General features: G+C 40.9%; 1 protein-coding gene across 5 annotated transcripts in view; it reads right to left on the bottom strand.

Annotated features, from left to right (window-relative positions):
- The window catches only part of AGPAT4 (1-acylglycerol-3-phosphate O-acyltransferase 4), an 80,875-nt gene that overhangs the window by 19,718 nt on the left and 42,913 nt on the right, over positions 1 to 18,244 (bottom strand). For 4 of the 5 annotated variants that reach the window (XM_080584780.1, XM_080584779.1, XM_080584782.1 and 1 more), the window contains 3 exons: positions 14,976 to 15,145; positions 6,490 to 6,651; positions 4,271 to 4,424 (listed from right to left, as the gene is read on the bottom strand). In XM_080584780.1, the coding sequence (XP_080440906.1) occupies positions 4,271 to 4,424; positions 6,490 to 6,651; positions 14,976 to 15,145 (486 nt within the window). The remainder of the gene's footprint in view (positions 1 to 4,270; positions 4,425 to 6,489; positions 6,652 to 14,975; positions 15,146 to 18,244) is intronic. The other variant, XR_013948324.1, reaches the window with a different exon arrangement.

Raw genomic sequence — 18,244 nt, 5'->3', positions numbered from 1 at the left:
TTTTGACCCCCATAAGGAAGCATTCTATTACACAGAACAGATTTGGTTTCATTTTTGAAGTTTATCAGTGTGAGATTGATATGGCTTGGTCACAACATACAGCCCAGCAGAAATTCCCCCACAGAGTTTGTTACTGCAAAGCAGAATTCATAGCCTAGAACAGAACAGCCCAGATTTAGTGCTGCAAAGAAAGCCCAAAAATAGAGGCCAAAACTGTGTCACTGTACACAGACTGTATCCCTCACTACTAAGTCTATTTTTTTCTACTACAGTTGGGATTTTAGCTCAAGCTCAAAACTACAAACCATAAGCCAAAATCTGCTTCCAGCACATTACCTTCATTGTACAATAAAAATAGGAATTTATTTTTTTGAATAAATTACCTACCTCCACTTTAAAGCTTCTTAGTGAATAAGGATTTTACTAATCCACTCTAATTTACTGATCCAATGTAATTGAGGGAAGACAAGAGCTTAATTTGGTTTGTACAAGGTAAATTTGTTAGCTTAGAATAATCTCAAATTATTAAAGAATAATGACAACATGAAAACAATACAGGAAAGTATGATGTGTCCAGCACTTGTTACTTTTGTCTTCTAGGAGACACCTACATTTGAATTTTGAGATGACTTGGGTTCTTGTTCAGACACATTAGAAAATGATTCTCTTGTTCTGAAAAAGTTGTGCAGCGTTGATCAGGAACATCTTATGTTCCATCTTATCATAGGCCATACACAGAGTTTTCCTTCACTCCAGCTAAACAAATCCCTTTCCAGTCTGTGACTGGTCTGTAGTTTGATGTTCAGTCTAGTTCTTTTTTGTATCACACTGAAATCTTTTGCTGGCAAAGCAGTGCCAAATCCAAGATAATAACGTATGCAGGAGTAAATAGACCCCTATTATATTTGGGTATAAAGTAACTGAAGACCTAAGCTTTTCTATTTTGAAAATGCAGGAAAAGAACAATGGAGGACGTGTCAAAGAAAAGACTGCACCGGATTAAAATTTACCAGAAAGCTTCCACAGCCAAAGCAGCACTAGTACACTGCATGACATACTGACATTGTTTTTTATTAAACACGCATTTTGTACATACTATATATTTTAGGTATTTTTATGCATATACGTACAATTACATACATATTTGTGCTTAATTACAACTAGACAGCCCATGATTCTCTCATCCAAAAGCTTAAGAGTCCAGAAATTCCACATTTTAAATCAAGTCAAAAAAAAAAACTTCACAGTATCTTCAAAACCTTCCAACTGTCTTATTCTCAGACTAGTTTGGGCAGTTCTTCAGAAGTTTTGCTCTAATTATGAAATAATACATTTCTCAGAGAAAGTATCTTAAAACAACTTTTTTCATTAAAAAACAAAGATAATTCATTTTTTTGAAGTCTTTTCAGAGGCTTAGAACAGATCACAATTGAAAGAAACATTTTTCCATTGAAATCACTATTTTCTGACAAAAAAAACAAACAACATACACACACAAATAAACTCTACCCTTTGCTTTTGGTTCCCTGCATAGAATTCTGACAAAGAACTACATACTTAAGAAATTGGAATTTGCTTTCTTAATCTCTACTTAATGCTTAAGAAGTCTTTGAATTACATATTTAGAGAGGGTTTTTTGTTTGTTTTTTTACTGTTATTTTTTAACTGGCCTCTTGAATTGAATTTCATCCATTATTTTGTGGGCACAGTGGACTATGCCTGCACAAACATCCAACAAATCAACCTGCAAGCACTGAGTATGCCTACATACGGCTTCATACTAGCACACAATGATCTGCAGTGAAGACTCAGGAGATGCATGGGGAAGAGAAGGTGGAATTCACCGTACTGCCAGTATGACAGCCATTCTGGCACAATCTTTTAACATTTCATTGCTCTGGCCAAAGATCATCCATCTGCTCAAAATTGGTAGCTTGCTCAGGTAGGATTAGGACCTCCACTAAACACTGAAGAAATCCAGGACTGAAATTCAGCTCATGAGAAAAAACAACAACAACAACAAAACAATCAACCCCCCATACACAGTCATATTGACCTCCATGAAAACATCACTCTGGAATTTGTTCTTCTGTGTTTCCTCTAGGACAGCAATTTCCATGCATGCATAATTGGAAGAAGTTGACAAGTTGGAATTATCTGCAATCCTTCAAGAGTTATATTTTTTTAATATACGCCTTAACTAAATAAAAACAGCTGAAAGGCACTGTCTGATATACAAGCAGTCAACAGTAATAACAGTTAAATACAACTTTTACAATATTTATGACATTTATTTGCACTGGGAGTAATGGATAGGTGTTTTAGAAACAGATCCATGTTTTCATTTGCTTCCATGAGAAGCACAAGTAGCAAATTCTACACTACAACCTAACAGCAATTTATTAAGACAGCACACAACCTCTAGAAATGACGTTCCTGGGTACTGCGTCTGTTACTACGGAACTGGTAGAGATGATCACCAATAAAAATATCAGAACAATTTTAAAAAATATTAGATGTATTCCTTTACGAATCAGCATACCCACAGAACTTGCAATTCTTATCTGGGATCATCAGCTGCTTCCCTCAGAGATCTCTTGGCTGGGTTTAAGTTACACAGTTTCAGCAGCAACTACCTATGAAAAATTATGACTTTTTGCTTCTTGAACCCTCACAGTGAAGTACTACCTTGTTATTAGCCTTACCCCGTTTGGTTTAACAAGTGACTGGCTCTGGTTTGAGGTAGTAACAAACACTTCTCCTAAGTAGGTAATTTAGGGATCTAAGTCTTTTTCGTTTCCTGACAGTATACAAAACATTTAGGATCCTAAGAAGTGCTATTGTAGTTTATCGCATGAATGCCCAAACCTCTTTATAAATGGCACTTGAGATCCCTGAAATTGTTTCCTTTTGAAATGCTTTCCCATAAATCAGCTACCTGTCTGCAGTCACACCATGTTTTGTTTGTTTTACATTGAGTAGTGACAAGGAAAAAAACACCACTAAAATCACTTGTCCCTGACTCCCAGCTCAGGGCACTGGAGGTCAGCGAGTTCTGACTCAGATCTTCTCAGTGCCTCAGGTCTATCTCCCCTCCTCCTCAGCAAAACATTTGCCCTTACTCAAAAGGGAAGGTTAAACTGTGCCCTTCAGGGAGCTGCTCTGGATGCTACACATAACTTCCGTCTTCTTCACATGTCAGAAGAGGTCCAAGCTATGCTGTCCATTTTGGGGGGTGGGAAATCAGTGATGCCTGACAAGCTACAACAGTGATATCATCTACCTGACTTGTGAGAAGATACAAAAAAGAGACATGACAGACAGCAAGACAGCTGACTGCAAAGCTTTTTTTACAGCAGCTACCCCAGATAAGCCAGATGAAAACATGTCTTCAAAGACAAAAAGGAGTTTTGACATTAACTTCAGTCATGCTAGAACATTTTCTTCTAAACCACTACTTTGTCGTTCTTATATATCAGCCTTCTAACACCACATAAATCCACCAAACCCCAAAGTGTAACACTATAGCTACTTAGCACTGTCTTTCCTTTGTTCATGAAGTACAGAGCAGAAGACTTAGCTGGATATTATTAGTCAAAGAAGATCACTTTAAAGGAATGGCCTAGAGTGCCATGTTCTTACCGATGGCACTCTAGAGTTGGTAAATCTATTTCAGGTAACCAGAAGGAGGGTGAAGGGTACAGAACAACATTAACAAGGAAAAATTTACTCATATTCCGTAATTAACTTATAAACTTCTCCTACATATATCTTCAGAAATGGTTTACTGCCCTCTACTCCGCAAAGGCTACTAAGAAACTCTAGAGTACATCTACACAGAAATTTAAAGCAGAGTATTTTTTGATAAAAAAATGTTACTTATATTTACCACAACTAAACATTTAAGACACTTTCTTAGATTCTCTGAAGTAATAAAGTGATGTATTGGCTTCACTGGGAATAGTATTTCTTAGTAACACAGTATATACTAAGAAATATTATCATTTGGGAATAGGTAGGAAACCTGTAACTTGGGATCCCCCAATACAGTAACAGATAAGGAAGCAAACATAAGAAATTAATCAAGCTGCCCATGAATTTTGCTAGTCAAACCTAACCTTTAATTTTGACAGACCAGTAGAAGAAAGCTCAGAAAAGATTCCAGGGCTTTTCTTCTAGGACACACGCTATGGGGAAAAGAAGAGCAAGGCAAAGCGACAGCAGTTACATGAAATAACCATTTAGCATTGCTCCTTGTGACTTTCCTTACCTACATTTCTCAAACACTGCACGGTGACAGCAAATCCTTTCGTTCGTGGCAGAAGGTGATATTTGAGCTTGGGCAGGCCTTTGGCTTCAGCCACCTGCATGCTAATCTGGTGCTTCTGTTCTGTGAACCTTGTACCCTCACAATGAATCAGGAACTAAAACAAGAGAGAATTTCAGTTAGAAAACAGCTCAGGTTTTCTACATATGCCTGACCAGAGCCCTCTCTAATTCCCATCAGTATGGCCCAAATGAACACCGCTAGCAAGGACAGGTATAGCCACATACATATGCTGGTAATTTAATTACCCTGGAACTATTAAAAAATAAGAAATAACAAACAAAAAAACTCTCAATTGCCCCCACTCATACAACTTGCCATCCTGTGGTTTGAAGTCTAGGCTTTGGGCTTTAACACCTGCTCTTCTACTGAAGTCTGAATGACTTGATTTCTCTAAATGAGTCACTCTATCTCTAAAGAGATGATAGAAAACTCACAAAACATTCTCCTTGTTGCAAATCTCTTACTGATGCTGAGGTGCTCCAGTATCTAAAAGTTGTAAGTGTCTGAACTGAACACATTTCTAGGAAATGCCTTGTTGGCTCATCTGCTTTCACTACGACATGAGGACCACAAGCAACAGCAGACACTAACTTTGATGCCAAAGACTGAGCTGGTAAAAAACGTAGGGCAGTAGATGCAGGACAACAGTAGGTCTCAGTCCCTTATGAGCTACACAGCACAACTGCTCTGACATGAACAATTACAATTTTGCCAGTGGCAGGCAGCGGAGAGCACAGATCTTTGGAGATTTATCACTTGCTCAGCTGCTTTCTGCCAGACCTGAATGCAAACTATCACATCAGAGAGCATTACCAAATAACATCAGCTAAGTCTCAATAACCCACAACAAGAATTTAGCCCACAGAGAACCTAAAGAAAACTGTCCAAGTAGCCAGCTTCAGATCCAGCCCGTCTAAGAGCATTTTTACTCATGTACCACGTGCATAATGTTAAGCAGTCAGATGAAACATAAAGAAACTGGTAAGAAAATCCTCCTAAACCAGCTAGCATGCTCTCACTTTCTAACTACTGCTGTACCTTTTGAAATTATGTCAACAAATGAGTGCAGATTAAAACACCACACTGGAATAAATCCAGCTGTACACCTGCAACTGGATCTCTCAATACATGTACAACTCCTTCTCAGTAATACTCCACAGCAGTAAATAAAGAATGGTGGTAATTTGTGGTTACCAATTAGTACTGAACTGCCTATGTTCACGAAAAGGAATTCAGCATTTTTTACGAGTCACAGAGCACAGGCAAATCCCTGTGAGAAAGTGGGATTAGAAATTAAGAATTCTCCATCTGCTGACAGCCTCCTACCTAGAAATCATTTAAGCAGTAACCAAACAGCTTAGTTTTGATTGCTTAGGGCTCACTGAAATCAACAATAACAAAGTTCTGCTTCAGAGAAGGAGAGATATAGCACGTACACTAGGAAACCACCTCTTAAGCAAACAGTTTCTGTAGGCCCTTGTGAGGCTGCTTAATTTCCCTCTCACCATCAGAACTAGGATTCTTCTGATTACTGAGGAAAGATTCAAAGGCTTTTCATTCCCAGACTAGGACAGACTCAACACTTTAAAATCATAGTAGTGCAAAAAATAACACTTTCTTGTTACTGAAAGATGACACCAAATTTCTCTAACATAGCCAATGACCCCCAGGGCCACTTCTCTGACCAGACACTGCTCTGCAGCTTTCACTTTTACTGGGCCATGTCTGACCTAGCACCTTCACAGGAATGGCAATATCACAGGGAAATGCAAGAAGAAAACAGCTGACGTGTTTCCAAACAGTATTGTCACATGGATCCATTACACTGCCATGAACACCTGCATCTACCCCTCTACAGCTCCTACATTTAGAGGACTGCAAATCCTGCAAACTCAACTATTGAGTTGATCGCAGTGTAGAAATTTTTGAAGTAACATCCACGGAGCTCCATATTATAGAGTTAGAAAACAGGCAGTACAGACAATTACACTGGAAATTCCAGACAGAACTCAACTCTCAGATAATATTCTCCTGATGCTGCCAGGAGGTTCATGAATCAAAGTTCTCAGGAGCAACCTGGTGACTATCACGTATTGCGTACGCCTTCATCCCGCCAAGCACTACAACACCTCCCACAACATTCATTAGTCATCACTCACCCAAAAGTTTTCAGGGTAGTCCCGGAGATTCAGCAACTTCTGCATGACTGTTTTCCGATCTTCCTCCCACTTACGCTTGCAGAAGACTATCTCTAGGAAATACCACATCCAGCCAATGATAGGCATGTAGGAGAGCTCCTTCTTCGCCAGCACTTTGGAACTCTGCAAGACGGAGTGAAAGGAAGTAAGGCGCAATCGCACCACTTACTGGGTTTTGTACGGACATGACACATGCAAAGTTAGACATTTACATCTTGATTCATTTACTGACCTGTCCCAGTTTTAAAACCAGTACAGAAGCAAAACAAGGAAGTTATCCTTGCATGACACAACAGTCAAATCTGATCCCAGTATCTGCATGACAGAAGACTTTTGGTATGAAATATATACATGTATGTATGTATGTATGCCAATCCTGCCCAAACCCTGAAACCCAAAACACTAGCCAAATTCCTTCAGATGCGGAGGAATCCATGCAAAAGACTCAAACCACATAAAATAAAATTCTTAACCAGACCCTGTGCAGTGAAGCTTGCCTACTCCCAAAGCCAGGACACCTCATCATGACAAGAAAACCATTCTGAATGAGAAACAGATTCACAGAGCCTTTGCTGCACAACAGCATATTGATGCATGCACCTGTTTCACACATGCTTTACCAATGGAGGAAACCTTAAGCAAGGCTAGAAATAACAGCAGAAATAAAAATACTTTGTTTCTGTTCAGACTTGTTTATGGAAGGGCAGAAATACACTAGTAAGCTTCTGTTCAGAGCATCCTTCTAGAATAAAATAAGTACTGTTTCTGTCTCACAGGTGTGACAGACGCTGAATTGATTTGTCCAGACTCTCCATAAGAAGTCTATGGCTTTTCAAGCATTCAACTTGTTCCAAATCTCAAATCTAACTCCAGAACTCAGTCCCAGTTACCTCAGACTGATGTCCCTTTGGGCACAAGAACTGATCGACTTGCTCATTTCCTATCTTCCAAGCCACTGTGCCTTGGCGAGCTGTTTTACCTTTCACTTTGCTATTTCGTGAATAAAATGGTATGCCTGCATGTGTATACACAAAAACCATTTCAGCATTCCTGAAAGATGGTGACATTTTCCTAGAGGATAGATGGAGCAATTACAGTCCAGTTTCTATCCCTGATATCATTATAAGCTGTTCCATGCCAGTGCTCCACAGATGGGTTCCAAGACATTGCATCTGACTAGAAGAAATTATTTACTGATAGAAATTATCAGCAGCAGGAATTATTTCCTTTCATTTTTTGGTTGCTGTTGTTCATTTAGTTACTAGGAAAAGAGACTTGACCTACTTCTTTATCTCAGCTCGTTTCTTTCATCTGCTTTCTTTCCTTGAGAAGGAAAATACCTTAAATAATTAAGCTATCTAAAAGCTCATAAGAGTGGAAGGCAAGTGCACATAAATAGCTTCACAAGTGGCTGTTATACAAAAGCAGAGCAGAAAAAGACACGAGACAGTTCCATTTCTAAGAATGCAGGAATTACCACTGTCAAACAACTTACCACTTTGCAATAAAGTGCACTCTCTCAGCCATTTGGAGAACTTCAGTGATGGCCCTAGGCCGGGACCCCAGGCCCTGCTCTCCCACAGGGAGCAGCTGAGGCACTCTTTTTGCCATTTCAGTTTCTCCTGGACATGAATCCCTACTGCACAGCAGCAGCAGCGCTGAGCCCAGCCTCCTCTTCCAGCTCCCCAGACCGGTGACAGAGACCGGCTCTCCTCCCACTAACTCTCTTAAAGCTCAGTTTACTTTTCTCCCCACACTACTGCTTTTTCCTTTTCTCTGTTACTCAAAATACAAGTTATTTTTGCATTTTCAAAATAAATCTAAACTCTAAATTCTGGCATATACTTTTAAAAGAAGTCTCCAAGGAGCACTTTTTGTTACAGGCCACGTACAACTTCCATTCAAAATGCACACACCAGTCCAGAAGCTCTGTTATTCCTGTCTCCCATGCAAGGCTGAGGAAGACACCTTGGCTTATGATTTACTCCCAAAACCCCAGCAGATGTAGTGTCTCCAGCTGGGGGATGACGACCAGAACCTTAGGGAACTGCAACCCACACCTCAGGCCCAAGCAGGCCGGCCTTTTGCCAGCAGCCCCAGTTGGAAGGAATCCCAGGGGAAGCCACCAATTCTTTAGGAAAACAGCAGCAGTGTCACACCTCAGCCCCAACACCCCACCCCAAAACAAAAGCACCACGCTTTTAAAGTTTATTTACAGTAGGTGTTCAGTATCACAATGCATGCCATAAACAAGCAGCAGCGTGCTCTGCATAGGATGCACAAGGCCTCCACAACACAGCGTCAGGAAAGACAAGCTAATCTAACTGTCCTACCTCCAGACTTTAAAACACGGGAATCCTAGCCCAAAAACAAGCTGAAGTAAATACTTCACCATCATTAAGTGTATGAGTTAAACATGGGGCAGGAGAGACGTTACCAACACTGTTTTCCTTCCCTGGTGAAGGAGAGACAGGCCTGATGCGAGCTACGGTGTCACAGGGCGCAGGTATGGCCACAAAAGCAGAGCTGATGTTTGAGCTCTCCCCCAGAGCACACTCCTATTCATTTTGAAATTTAAAAATGCTTTTCAGACACGTGAGTGCACGTCTCCTTACATGAACATAAAAAGAAACCAAATTACCTTAGGCTGTATTTCGCGCACCCCACCTACTGTCGCAGTAGAAGGCAGGCTGATGACACAGAGCTAATGGGAGGAAGGAAACTCTCCCGTCACTGCACGGGTAAGACTCCTCATGTGGGAGGAATACATCAGGCCTCTCAGAAGCTACCGCCTCGCTACAATAACTAGAGCTGCAATCTGTTCGGTTTCAGCTGTCTACACGTGCACAGCTCCTGCCTGAGTACAAGGGGGGAAGAACACAGCTGTAGTTATTTCTGCCACCGATTTTTCCTTTACCGGAGAGCTTTGGAGAATATATGACAAGTCACCTGTAGTCCTTAAATTCAGCTTGCTCAACAGAATAAATTGAGTAAATCATTGCTTTTTTATGAAACGTAAGCTACCTTCCTGAAGGAAGTTAAACATTTTTAATGCTCAGAATTGTGTAATTCCAACAGACATCTTACAAAATCGTTGCTGGATGGGAACGGCTTATCTACAGTAAGAGCATTTTAATCCAGGTTAATTTTTTTTCACTACATTTGTTCAGATGGGAATACCCATGAAATATTCCTTGCATGAATGACTATACTAACATTGCATAAAAAACAAATTTAAAAACTCGCTTTAGATGTGTTCACATAGCTTTACTGTCACATAAAGAAAATCCTGATTTTTGTTTCCAGCCTCAGTTATTCAACACCTCTTAATCACAGAATGAACAAACAGCACAAAATCAACCTGTAAGCTGAGGATGTCTACCAAAATTTGTTCCAGTTTCAAAACAAATTTATTGTAGCTGCAAACCATTAGCAGCAGCAATTTATCTCATAAATTACTTGCTCTACAGGCTGCCCTCGACACTGACATACTTTTGGTAATTCTTTTTGCTCTCTTTCGCACCCTTTCACATTGTAGTCTCAGGGACATCAAGATGAAAAGATACATTTCTTTAGTGCCTCAAAGCCATGATTCCATAAATGTAACTAGGCTCCTAATTTTTAATGCTTCAATTTGAGGAAAAAAGAAAACAAACAAACAAAGCTTTTCCACGTTGGAAAGGTAACAAAGCAATATTTTAGTGGATGTAACACCCAAGCATATGTTAAGATGCTGTACTAAATATAAGTAATAACGTGTTTTTATCTGCCTACCTGAACAATCATACAACTCCTATTAATATACTGAAATATACAAATGAATGAGCATTGGGAAGTAATCAGTATTCACATATCTATCAGTTCCAAGCAGTAATCTAGCAGAAGACTCTTCTCACACCTTTTTTTAAGGCAATGTTCAGTTCTTCCAACAGCAAGCTTCAATATAAATAACTTTTTATTTAAATTTTTTTTTTCTGGCATATGGAACAGATAATTGTGGTTTAAAATGATTACATATGCTTAGCATTACCTGTGTTCAATGGAAAATGAACAGATGAACCAGTAGACTTAGCTTTAAAGTGGAGGCAATTTTTGCTCATATAAATATCTTCATCTCAGGAAAAGGGTTACTAAACTGATTAAAAAGCTATTTTAGCACTGCTTTGTTATATCTAGCACTGAACCAGAAGGGTAACAGTGAGTCCTGGCAGGGAGTGTACTAGTGTGCTTTTGGTTCAAGTCCTGAACAACATCTCCTTCCTCAGAAAATGCCTGTTTCTTGATTGAGAGTTCTTGCTTCCAGCAGGCCTGTTTTCAAAGGGCTGTTTGGCACACACCTTGAAAAACTTAATGTTACTGATGTGCTTAAATGCCGATACAGGACCTAGGTCGAATATCACAGTCAAGAAAACTGAAGGGTGCAGCACAGCACAGGGACCTGTCAACACAAGCAGGCAAAGCCCAGGCTCACCAGAGTCGGCCCCAGCCATTGTGCCAGCACAGCATGGAAAAGCAGAGCACCCACAACGTCACAGTCACGCTCCTCCTGGTGCGTTTTATTAAGAAATGGAAGCCTGTCCCATAGCAGATGATGCTGACTTGACACTGAGCATCCCCCATATTCTATTCCCTGCTTTGGGGCTACATGCTCCTGCACACATCACTGAGCAAGGAGGCAGGTAAGTGTAGCTGATGGCTGTCGGGGTGAAAATGGAGGAGGAAGATCTCTTCACTAAGAACACAAGTGGAATATAGATGCAAGTGATTCATAGTTTTGGTTGAAATCCCTGTTGACTTGTAGGCTTTGTGCAGTCTGCTTCCTTCTAATTTCTAGCAACCACCAAAAATCTTCTATGGTTTGGTGCTGCAAACACGCACCAGCAGCTTCAGCTACATGGAGCCCAACTGCAACTGGCAAGACAATCTATGCCTAGAATAACTTGCAAGAGAAAAAGAGAACACAGAATTGCTTCTTGATGGGGTTTTCTCCTTCTCCACTGTAAATGAATAGATCTCTGGCTCTCACTCAGCACTGTTGAGCCAGTACCTCCTAGCATTTTGAATGGGTGCGCCAAAAGTATCACAAAAAATCATATGCAAAAGTATGATAAAAATGTAAAAGTAAAATAAATGCCAGAAATGGCAGGTTTTTTCTTTTTACCTACTCCCTCAAAACTCAAAAAAAACCCAACAACAACAAAACAACCAAGCACAGAACCACCAAACCCTAGAATTAGTGGCTTCGTTTAACAGAAGTTCAAGGCGTAAAACAGAGTTTGGGCGCACACTTACAATATCATTAACAGCATGGCCATCATCTGCCATGGCTGTAGGGTACTGCTGGATATCACAACAAAGCCATTCTGTCCGCCTTCTGCAGCTAAACGCAATCAGTTCCACTCCTTCAGCCATGGATTGTCTTTGTCTTCTCTCTCTTCACCCTCCCCAGTCATCTTTCCTTTCTTTCACAGAACTAGGTATGGCACGAGAAAGAGAAGAGGTGCCTGAAACGTGCTAATACTGGTCAGACAAACACCAGAACAGATGCAGAAGATAGGATGGCATGGGCAAAATTTCCCTTTCAACAGCAGTGAGTACATAATTAGCTTAGCAGAATGTTGATAAATGCCTAAAAAGTTTGCATAGACTCTTTGCAGTGTAAAACTAAACCACATTAAATATAAAACACCATTAGCTCACAAAGTCCCCGAGCCACAAATTGCTAGGGGCTCGGACAACCCTTCAAAATTTCTCTGTATGCTCGCCTTGTTCTTGCAACTCTCTCTCAAACATTTGCTTCTGGCCTCTGTTCAAGACAGTGCAAGACGAGCCTTCAGCATAAGGGCTTTTACATTCTTAATTGTGCTGCCACACCAAATCCTGCAGTATTGCACAATACAATTACACAAGCTGGTGTAAGGCAGCACAAAGTCACACCAAGCTATACCCTGCACCGCCAGGCATCCATCCACTCCTGTGCTGCACCAAACCAAGCACCAGTATGCCAGTACAGTAAATCCTGTAAGGAAACAAATCTAGGATGACAGTTGGGGAAGGGGGTGTTGGGCTTTTTTGTTTGTTTTGATGGCTTATGATGAACCTTGACTGGTTACCCCAACAGGGAAATAAACTGCTTTCCTGTGTTAAGACATCTACGCAAGTAAGAGCACATGGGAACCATTTCCTCCTGGAACAGTTTCTGGAAAGTAAAACCACAGTACATTAATCAAGACCGAAATAGTTTTAAGAAGTAATTACAAAAAGATATATCAGTTCCTAAACGATCCCTAAGATTAGTGAAGATATAAACTGAGTAATAACTCAGCATCTAAAGACAGCAGTGTTTTCAGTTAGCGCAGCACAGTAATTATGCAATAGCTAATGCTTTTATGCAGTGGTCTTCTTATGTGTAGGGAGCAATACACAAAATTAAAACATAATCCCAATTAACTTGGGAAAACTATTAAAAAATAATTAAAGCTAATGAAATTCAATCCAACCACACAACACTAACGTAAAACAAGAGATTTCTGACCCTGTAGGCCCCTATTAGTTTGTACAGAAACAGTCCTTTAATTTTCCACAATGCTGCTTTCTGAAGAAGCTCCTGACCTTCTACAGTACAGCTTTATCTAGAGATCTGTCATTGTTAGGCCTATAAAATTAGACAGACTATACTAATGAACCACCGTATAATGAGCATATAGAAAGGAGAATGCTTTTGGCACATATATCTGTCTGCCGCGAACACATTTCCCTACATCTATTGCTGTCTTTGATGATATTTTCCAGCTCTGTACTTGAGGCCTAGACATGACAGTAAAATTGTTCCACAGTAATGAGGAGCCAACAGCCATTTCACTGATATGCAGGACCTGCAGTCCTTTGGTTTATTTCCCTCCAGGTTTTTAAGGTTGTTTTGTTTTTGTTGTTATTGTTTATTTTTGTTGGTGGTGGTGTGTTTTTTTTTTCATCTTTGTGGAATTTGTTTGTTTTAAAGCAGACGTTCATGACTAATTTGAAAGGGATTCAAGCGGTGCGTAAATATCCAGCAAATGCAAAGAGCCAAAAGGAAAGGCCACAAGAAGTCATAGGTTCACACAAGTTCAGGACTTTTAACAGCATTCAGTAGCAAGGTTAGAAGAGGATACTAGAGAAGACTGCCAAAATGAGGTATTAGTCTGCTTTCTTTGGAGGGTGAAACTGTTTTCTTAGTCTCTTGTCAGCAGAAAATGTCATCAGTATCACAGAATTAAATCAAACCAGCTTAGGAGAGGTGCTAGAATCATCTCCATGAACTAACCGGGGAACCAAGAAAAATCGAAAACACATGCACACATACTCCTAGCTTAACGTAAGAGTATATTCAATTGTGGATAACCCATCCTCCCACTCTTTATTAGTTAGCACTTGGTTAGTGCTTTCACTTTAGATGGCAGCCCTTTCATTCCGAGAAACAACAGAAACTACATCATTCAAGCTCTAGCTATGGTTTTGGTGGATTTGGAAGACAACTCTAGAGAAGGCAAACAAATTCTACAATTTACTGGGAAAGTATCACAAGTAGCTCATCCTTCTGCAGCACAATCAACCATATAGGTACCTAGCAAGCACACTGAAAGAAACAACTGTAAAGCCTCTACAGGCTAAAAATACCTCCTTCATCAGCTGTAACTGCAATACTTTTAATATTTCTATGAACGCCTAAACAACCCTAACCCAGTATTCCATGTAATTCCACTGCACTGACTTAGGTTCACGTCTCTAAGTCCTGACGACAGCATGAAATTTGAACAGAGATCTCTTAACTTACTGTCACAGTTTTAGCTGGGATAGAGTTAATTTTCTTCACTGTAGCTGGCATGTTGCTCTGTTCTGGATTTAGGATGTTTCACTTGCTGCAGAGCAGTGCTCACACAGAGCCCAAGACTCATCTGCTCCTGGCACTGCCCTGCCAGCGAGGAAGCTGGGGGTGCACCAGGAGCTGGGGGGGGACAGAGCCAGGACAGCCTGGGCTGGCCAGAGGGGTGTCCCATGTCATGGGGCATTGTGCTGAACAGTAACAGCTTGGGGAAAGAAGGAGGGTAGAAGCATGTTCAGAGCAACTGCGTTTGTCTTCCCAAGTAACTGTTACCCATGATGAGCCCTGCTTTGCTGGCAACAGCTGAACACGTGCCTGCTGATGGGGAGTAGTGAATGAATTCCTTCTTTTGCTTTACCTTCGGCACCGAGTAAAGTGCCTTTTCTCAACCTATAAGCTCTTGCACTTTTACCTTACTTTTACCTTTCTGTGTTTTTACATTGTGCGAGGAGCAAACAAACAGCTGTGTGGTGCTTAGCTGCATGCCAGGGTTAAACCACAACACTCACAAAAACACAAAGAATTTGTGTGTTTTTTTCCCCACACCCAAGAAGAGGAAGCTGTTTTAATGCTAATCAAAACTCACCCCAAGGACTCCGAATCTTTCACAGAAGTTCCAACCACAGAGAAAGTCAATTTCGAAGTTGTGATTAAGAATTACAATGGCATTCTCCTTCCCATACTTGTGGTAACTCTCTGGATCAGTGTAGAGGGTGCAATCGGTGCCTGACCACCATTCCAATAACATCACCATCTCTAAAATAAAGAACAAGACATAAATGAATGTACAAAGTATATGCAAAGCCACAAATTATTAATGTGTTGAAAAGCATCAGTTGCCTCGACACCACAGGGCAAAAAAAGGGCAAGGCAGGGGAGGCAAGGGAGAAAAGGGAGATAAAGAGATGGCATGGAAGGAGGGAGTAGAAATGTTTCACAGTGATATTGAGGAGTTTCACTTATTTGAAAATTACAAATTTAAAGTTAAAAATGTATTATCAAGATACACGTAAAATTAGCATTTATGGTTTTCAATACAACAGCATTACATGAAGAATGAAACAAGCTTGTAGGAAAAACAAACAGGCCTATTTGCACTATACACTGGTCCTCATACTCCCTCCTAGGAGTTCTGCCAGCCGAAAACCTGTGGAAGCACTGACAACAAATCAGACCTCATTCCACATCAGCATCACTTGGCTCCTGGCTGTACAGGCTCAAACTGCCATGCTCTCAGGACATCTTACATGCAATATGGGCGACAGCACAGCCAGTGACTGCATTTTGTACTCAGTCTGACCACTCAGGCCAGTAACCCAACGACAGTCCCGAGCAAAGAGCCAGAGGTGTCGGCAGACCCAGCGCATTCTCCCCGTCAGGGTGTAGGCAGAGCAGGCACCAGTCCTCAAACTCATCCGTTCAGTGGGGACTGTTGTCTGAGGCACTCTGCACACCCAGCAGACTTCAGCATCTTCGCAGCAGAATAGCTACTGCCTGGGAAAGCTCTTTCCAAGGTGATGTGCCCGTTTCAGACAACTGCGAGAAAACACTGACGCCAGCTCTGGCTACAGCTGTGTCAGGACTAGACCCTCTGTCCTGAAAGCCTCTGTCCTGTTCAAGGTGACCAGGACTAGGGTCTTGATCCAAATAGTACCACAGTAAATGGAAAGGCTGCATTTTAATTTGGTTGCTGGAACCAAAAACATGGACACACATGAATCTAACATTGTCCCAAGCCCCAGAAACGGCCAGAGAAACATAGCCATGTTCAAAAGTTGAATGTTGAAAGGTTCCATTTAAAGCTTTCCGCTGTTTTATTAAACTTCCTTAATTCTATTCACACCTTCTCTACTGATATGCTTCTGCCAGCTGAGACTGTCCAGTACAAGAATCTCTGACATGTAACTTCTCTTGATTTTAAGCTACACTGTCGTTGCCCCACAATGAAATGGAGATTGAACTACATCAGATAGAAAAATTCTTTTTTTTTTTTTCTGTTGAGAGTTACATTACTATTCAGTACAGTGCTTTACCAAGCAAATAAACAAACAAACAAAAAAGAAGTGGCATCTAAAAACACGAGTTAAGTGGCAGACAGTTACAAAAGCAGCAATTGCGAATCAATTAAATGAAATGCATAAAGAGAGGAACCTCTAAAAACTGCACAATTATACACCAGAAGGCAGCTTGGACAAGACATCTGGAAGCAGGCCTGCTGCACGTACACCTTATGCATCATCCTTTTAACTTGTCAGGAGTAGCAGTTGTGTGTCCTGCTACAACAGATGCATTTTACATTTGCCAGGAGTGTATCAATCATTCAGAGCAGAGCCAATAGCTCAGACTGGATGAAGAACTGCCATCCCCAGGCTAAAGATAAGGGGGGTGGCTGGCAAAGTGTGCAGAGCCAAGAGGAGTTATTAATAGGAAGTACATCCGCACATGCTTTAGTTGATGAAATGATTAAGCAAGGGAGGGATGGGGGCAGGAAGAGGGTGCCTAAAAGCAGCGCCTCTCCTTGAGGAACCCCCTGGGAAGGTCTAGGGAGGTCACAGGACGAATGAGAACCGTCTGTCACGATGAAGAGGAGAAGGTGGTAAGGGACAATGTTTCCTGACAAAGCTTCCTGACAAAGCTACCACAAAACTTCTGGACTGAAGCAAAGGTCCAATGCGAGGGGCTGTTCTCTGCTCAGAGAAAAGCACCCCCTTCTCGGGGCATACATCTCTGCTGGAAGGATGAGACACCTGAGATGCTCTCCCGGCTTGAGGTAAACCCCAGAGCTCCGCACATCCTCATGCACCTCAGGGAAGATCAAAACCAGGCTGGCCCTTGAAACATGTCTGAAACCCTTTCAGTTTATGTCCCCCACTGGCCTCAACTGGGAAATGAAAACAGAGAACAGGCAGGAACAAGTCTTCCACTTTTTCAGTCATCATTAGCTCAGTTAATTGCCTGAAGCTTTTGGATGACATTGTGCTGTACACTGGAGAACAGGCATTAGTGACATGAATGAATTTCATCTAACAGTGTTACAGCCAGGCTAATAAACAATCTCTATTCAAATAACATTACTTTAATACGATAAAAACACGTTTAAGGTACAGATAAATGACTGACTTGTCAGTCCTTCTGTTTACCCCTAATCAAAGCAGATAACTACTACGGTGGCAGGAGTACCTATTACTCAATGGCTGCTATTATGCATCAAAGCAATGCTCAGAGACCCAAGCTGCCACGCGTTACAGCAAGGATATCGCTGGTTGGAAACGGATTTCCCAATGACAGCCAAAGATGTTCACATCCCAGCGAGAGAGATGTGGAGATATGGAAGTGAGGAAACAAATACATGGCTAAGCTCCCAGACTTGCTCTACTAAGAACTACCTTGTGACAAACTCACACAACATCTTTCCAAGAGAGTAGGTTTTGTTTTAAAAAAAATAACAAAAGCCCTCCACTCTCCAAAACACAGCAAAATTGAAAAGTAAAAACCCACCAATCTGCAAACCTTTACAGAATCTACAATCACATCCTAGGGCAGAAAACAACCACAGGAAAAGAAGTTTGTGACAGGTTTTTGTTTGTCTTTTGCTTAGCTAGGAACCCTAGCTATGACAGAAAGAATGACACTCAGACAGGAGTTTCTCTTTTTTGATCTTGACTGTCATTAAGCCTCTTGCCTGAAATAAACATGTGCAGATGATGATTGTAAGGTCCTCTTGAAGAAAAAGCCAACTTTACCTGAGGAAAAAACAAACAAACAAAAAAAAAACAAAAAACAAAAAACAACAACTTCAAAGTCATCTCCCTTCAAGTGCTTTGTTTTGTCTTTTCCTAAAAATTTGAACAAAAT

This window comes from Anser brachyrhynchus (genome assembly GCF_964034855.1).
Source record: "Anser brachyrhynchus genome assembly, chromosome: 3".
NCBI classification, from domain to species: Eukaryota; Metazoa; Chordata; class Aves; order Anseriformes; family Anatidae; genus Anser; species Anser brachyrhynchus.
Note: the sequence above shows the minus strand (reverse complement) of the source record. Positions and strands in the feature narration are given on the sequence as shown.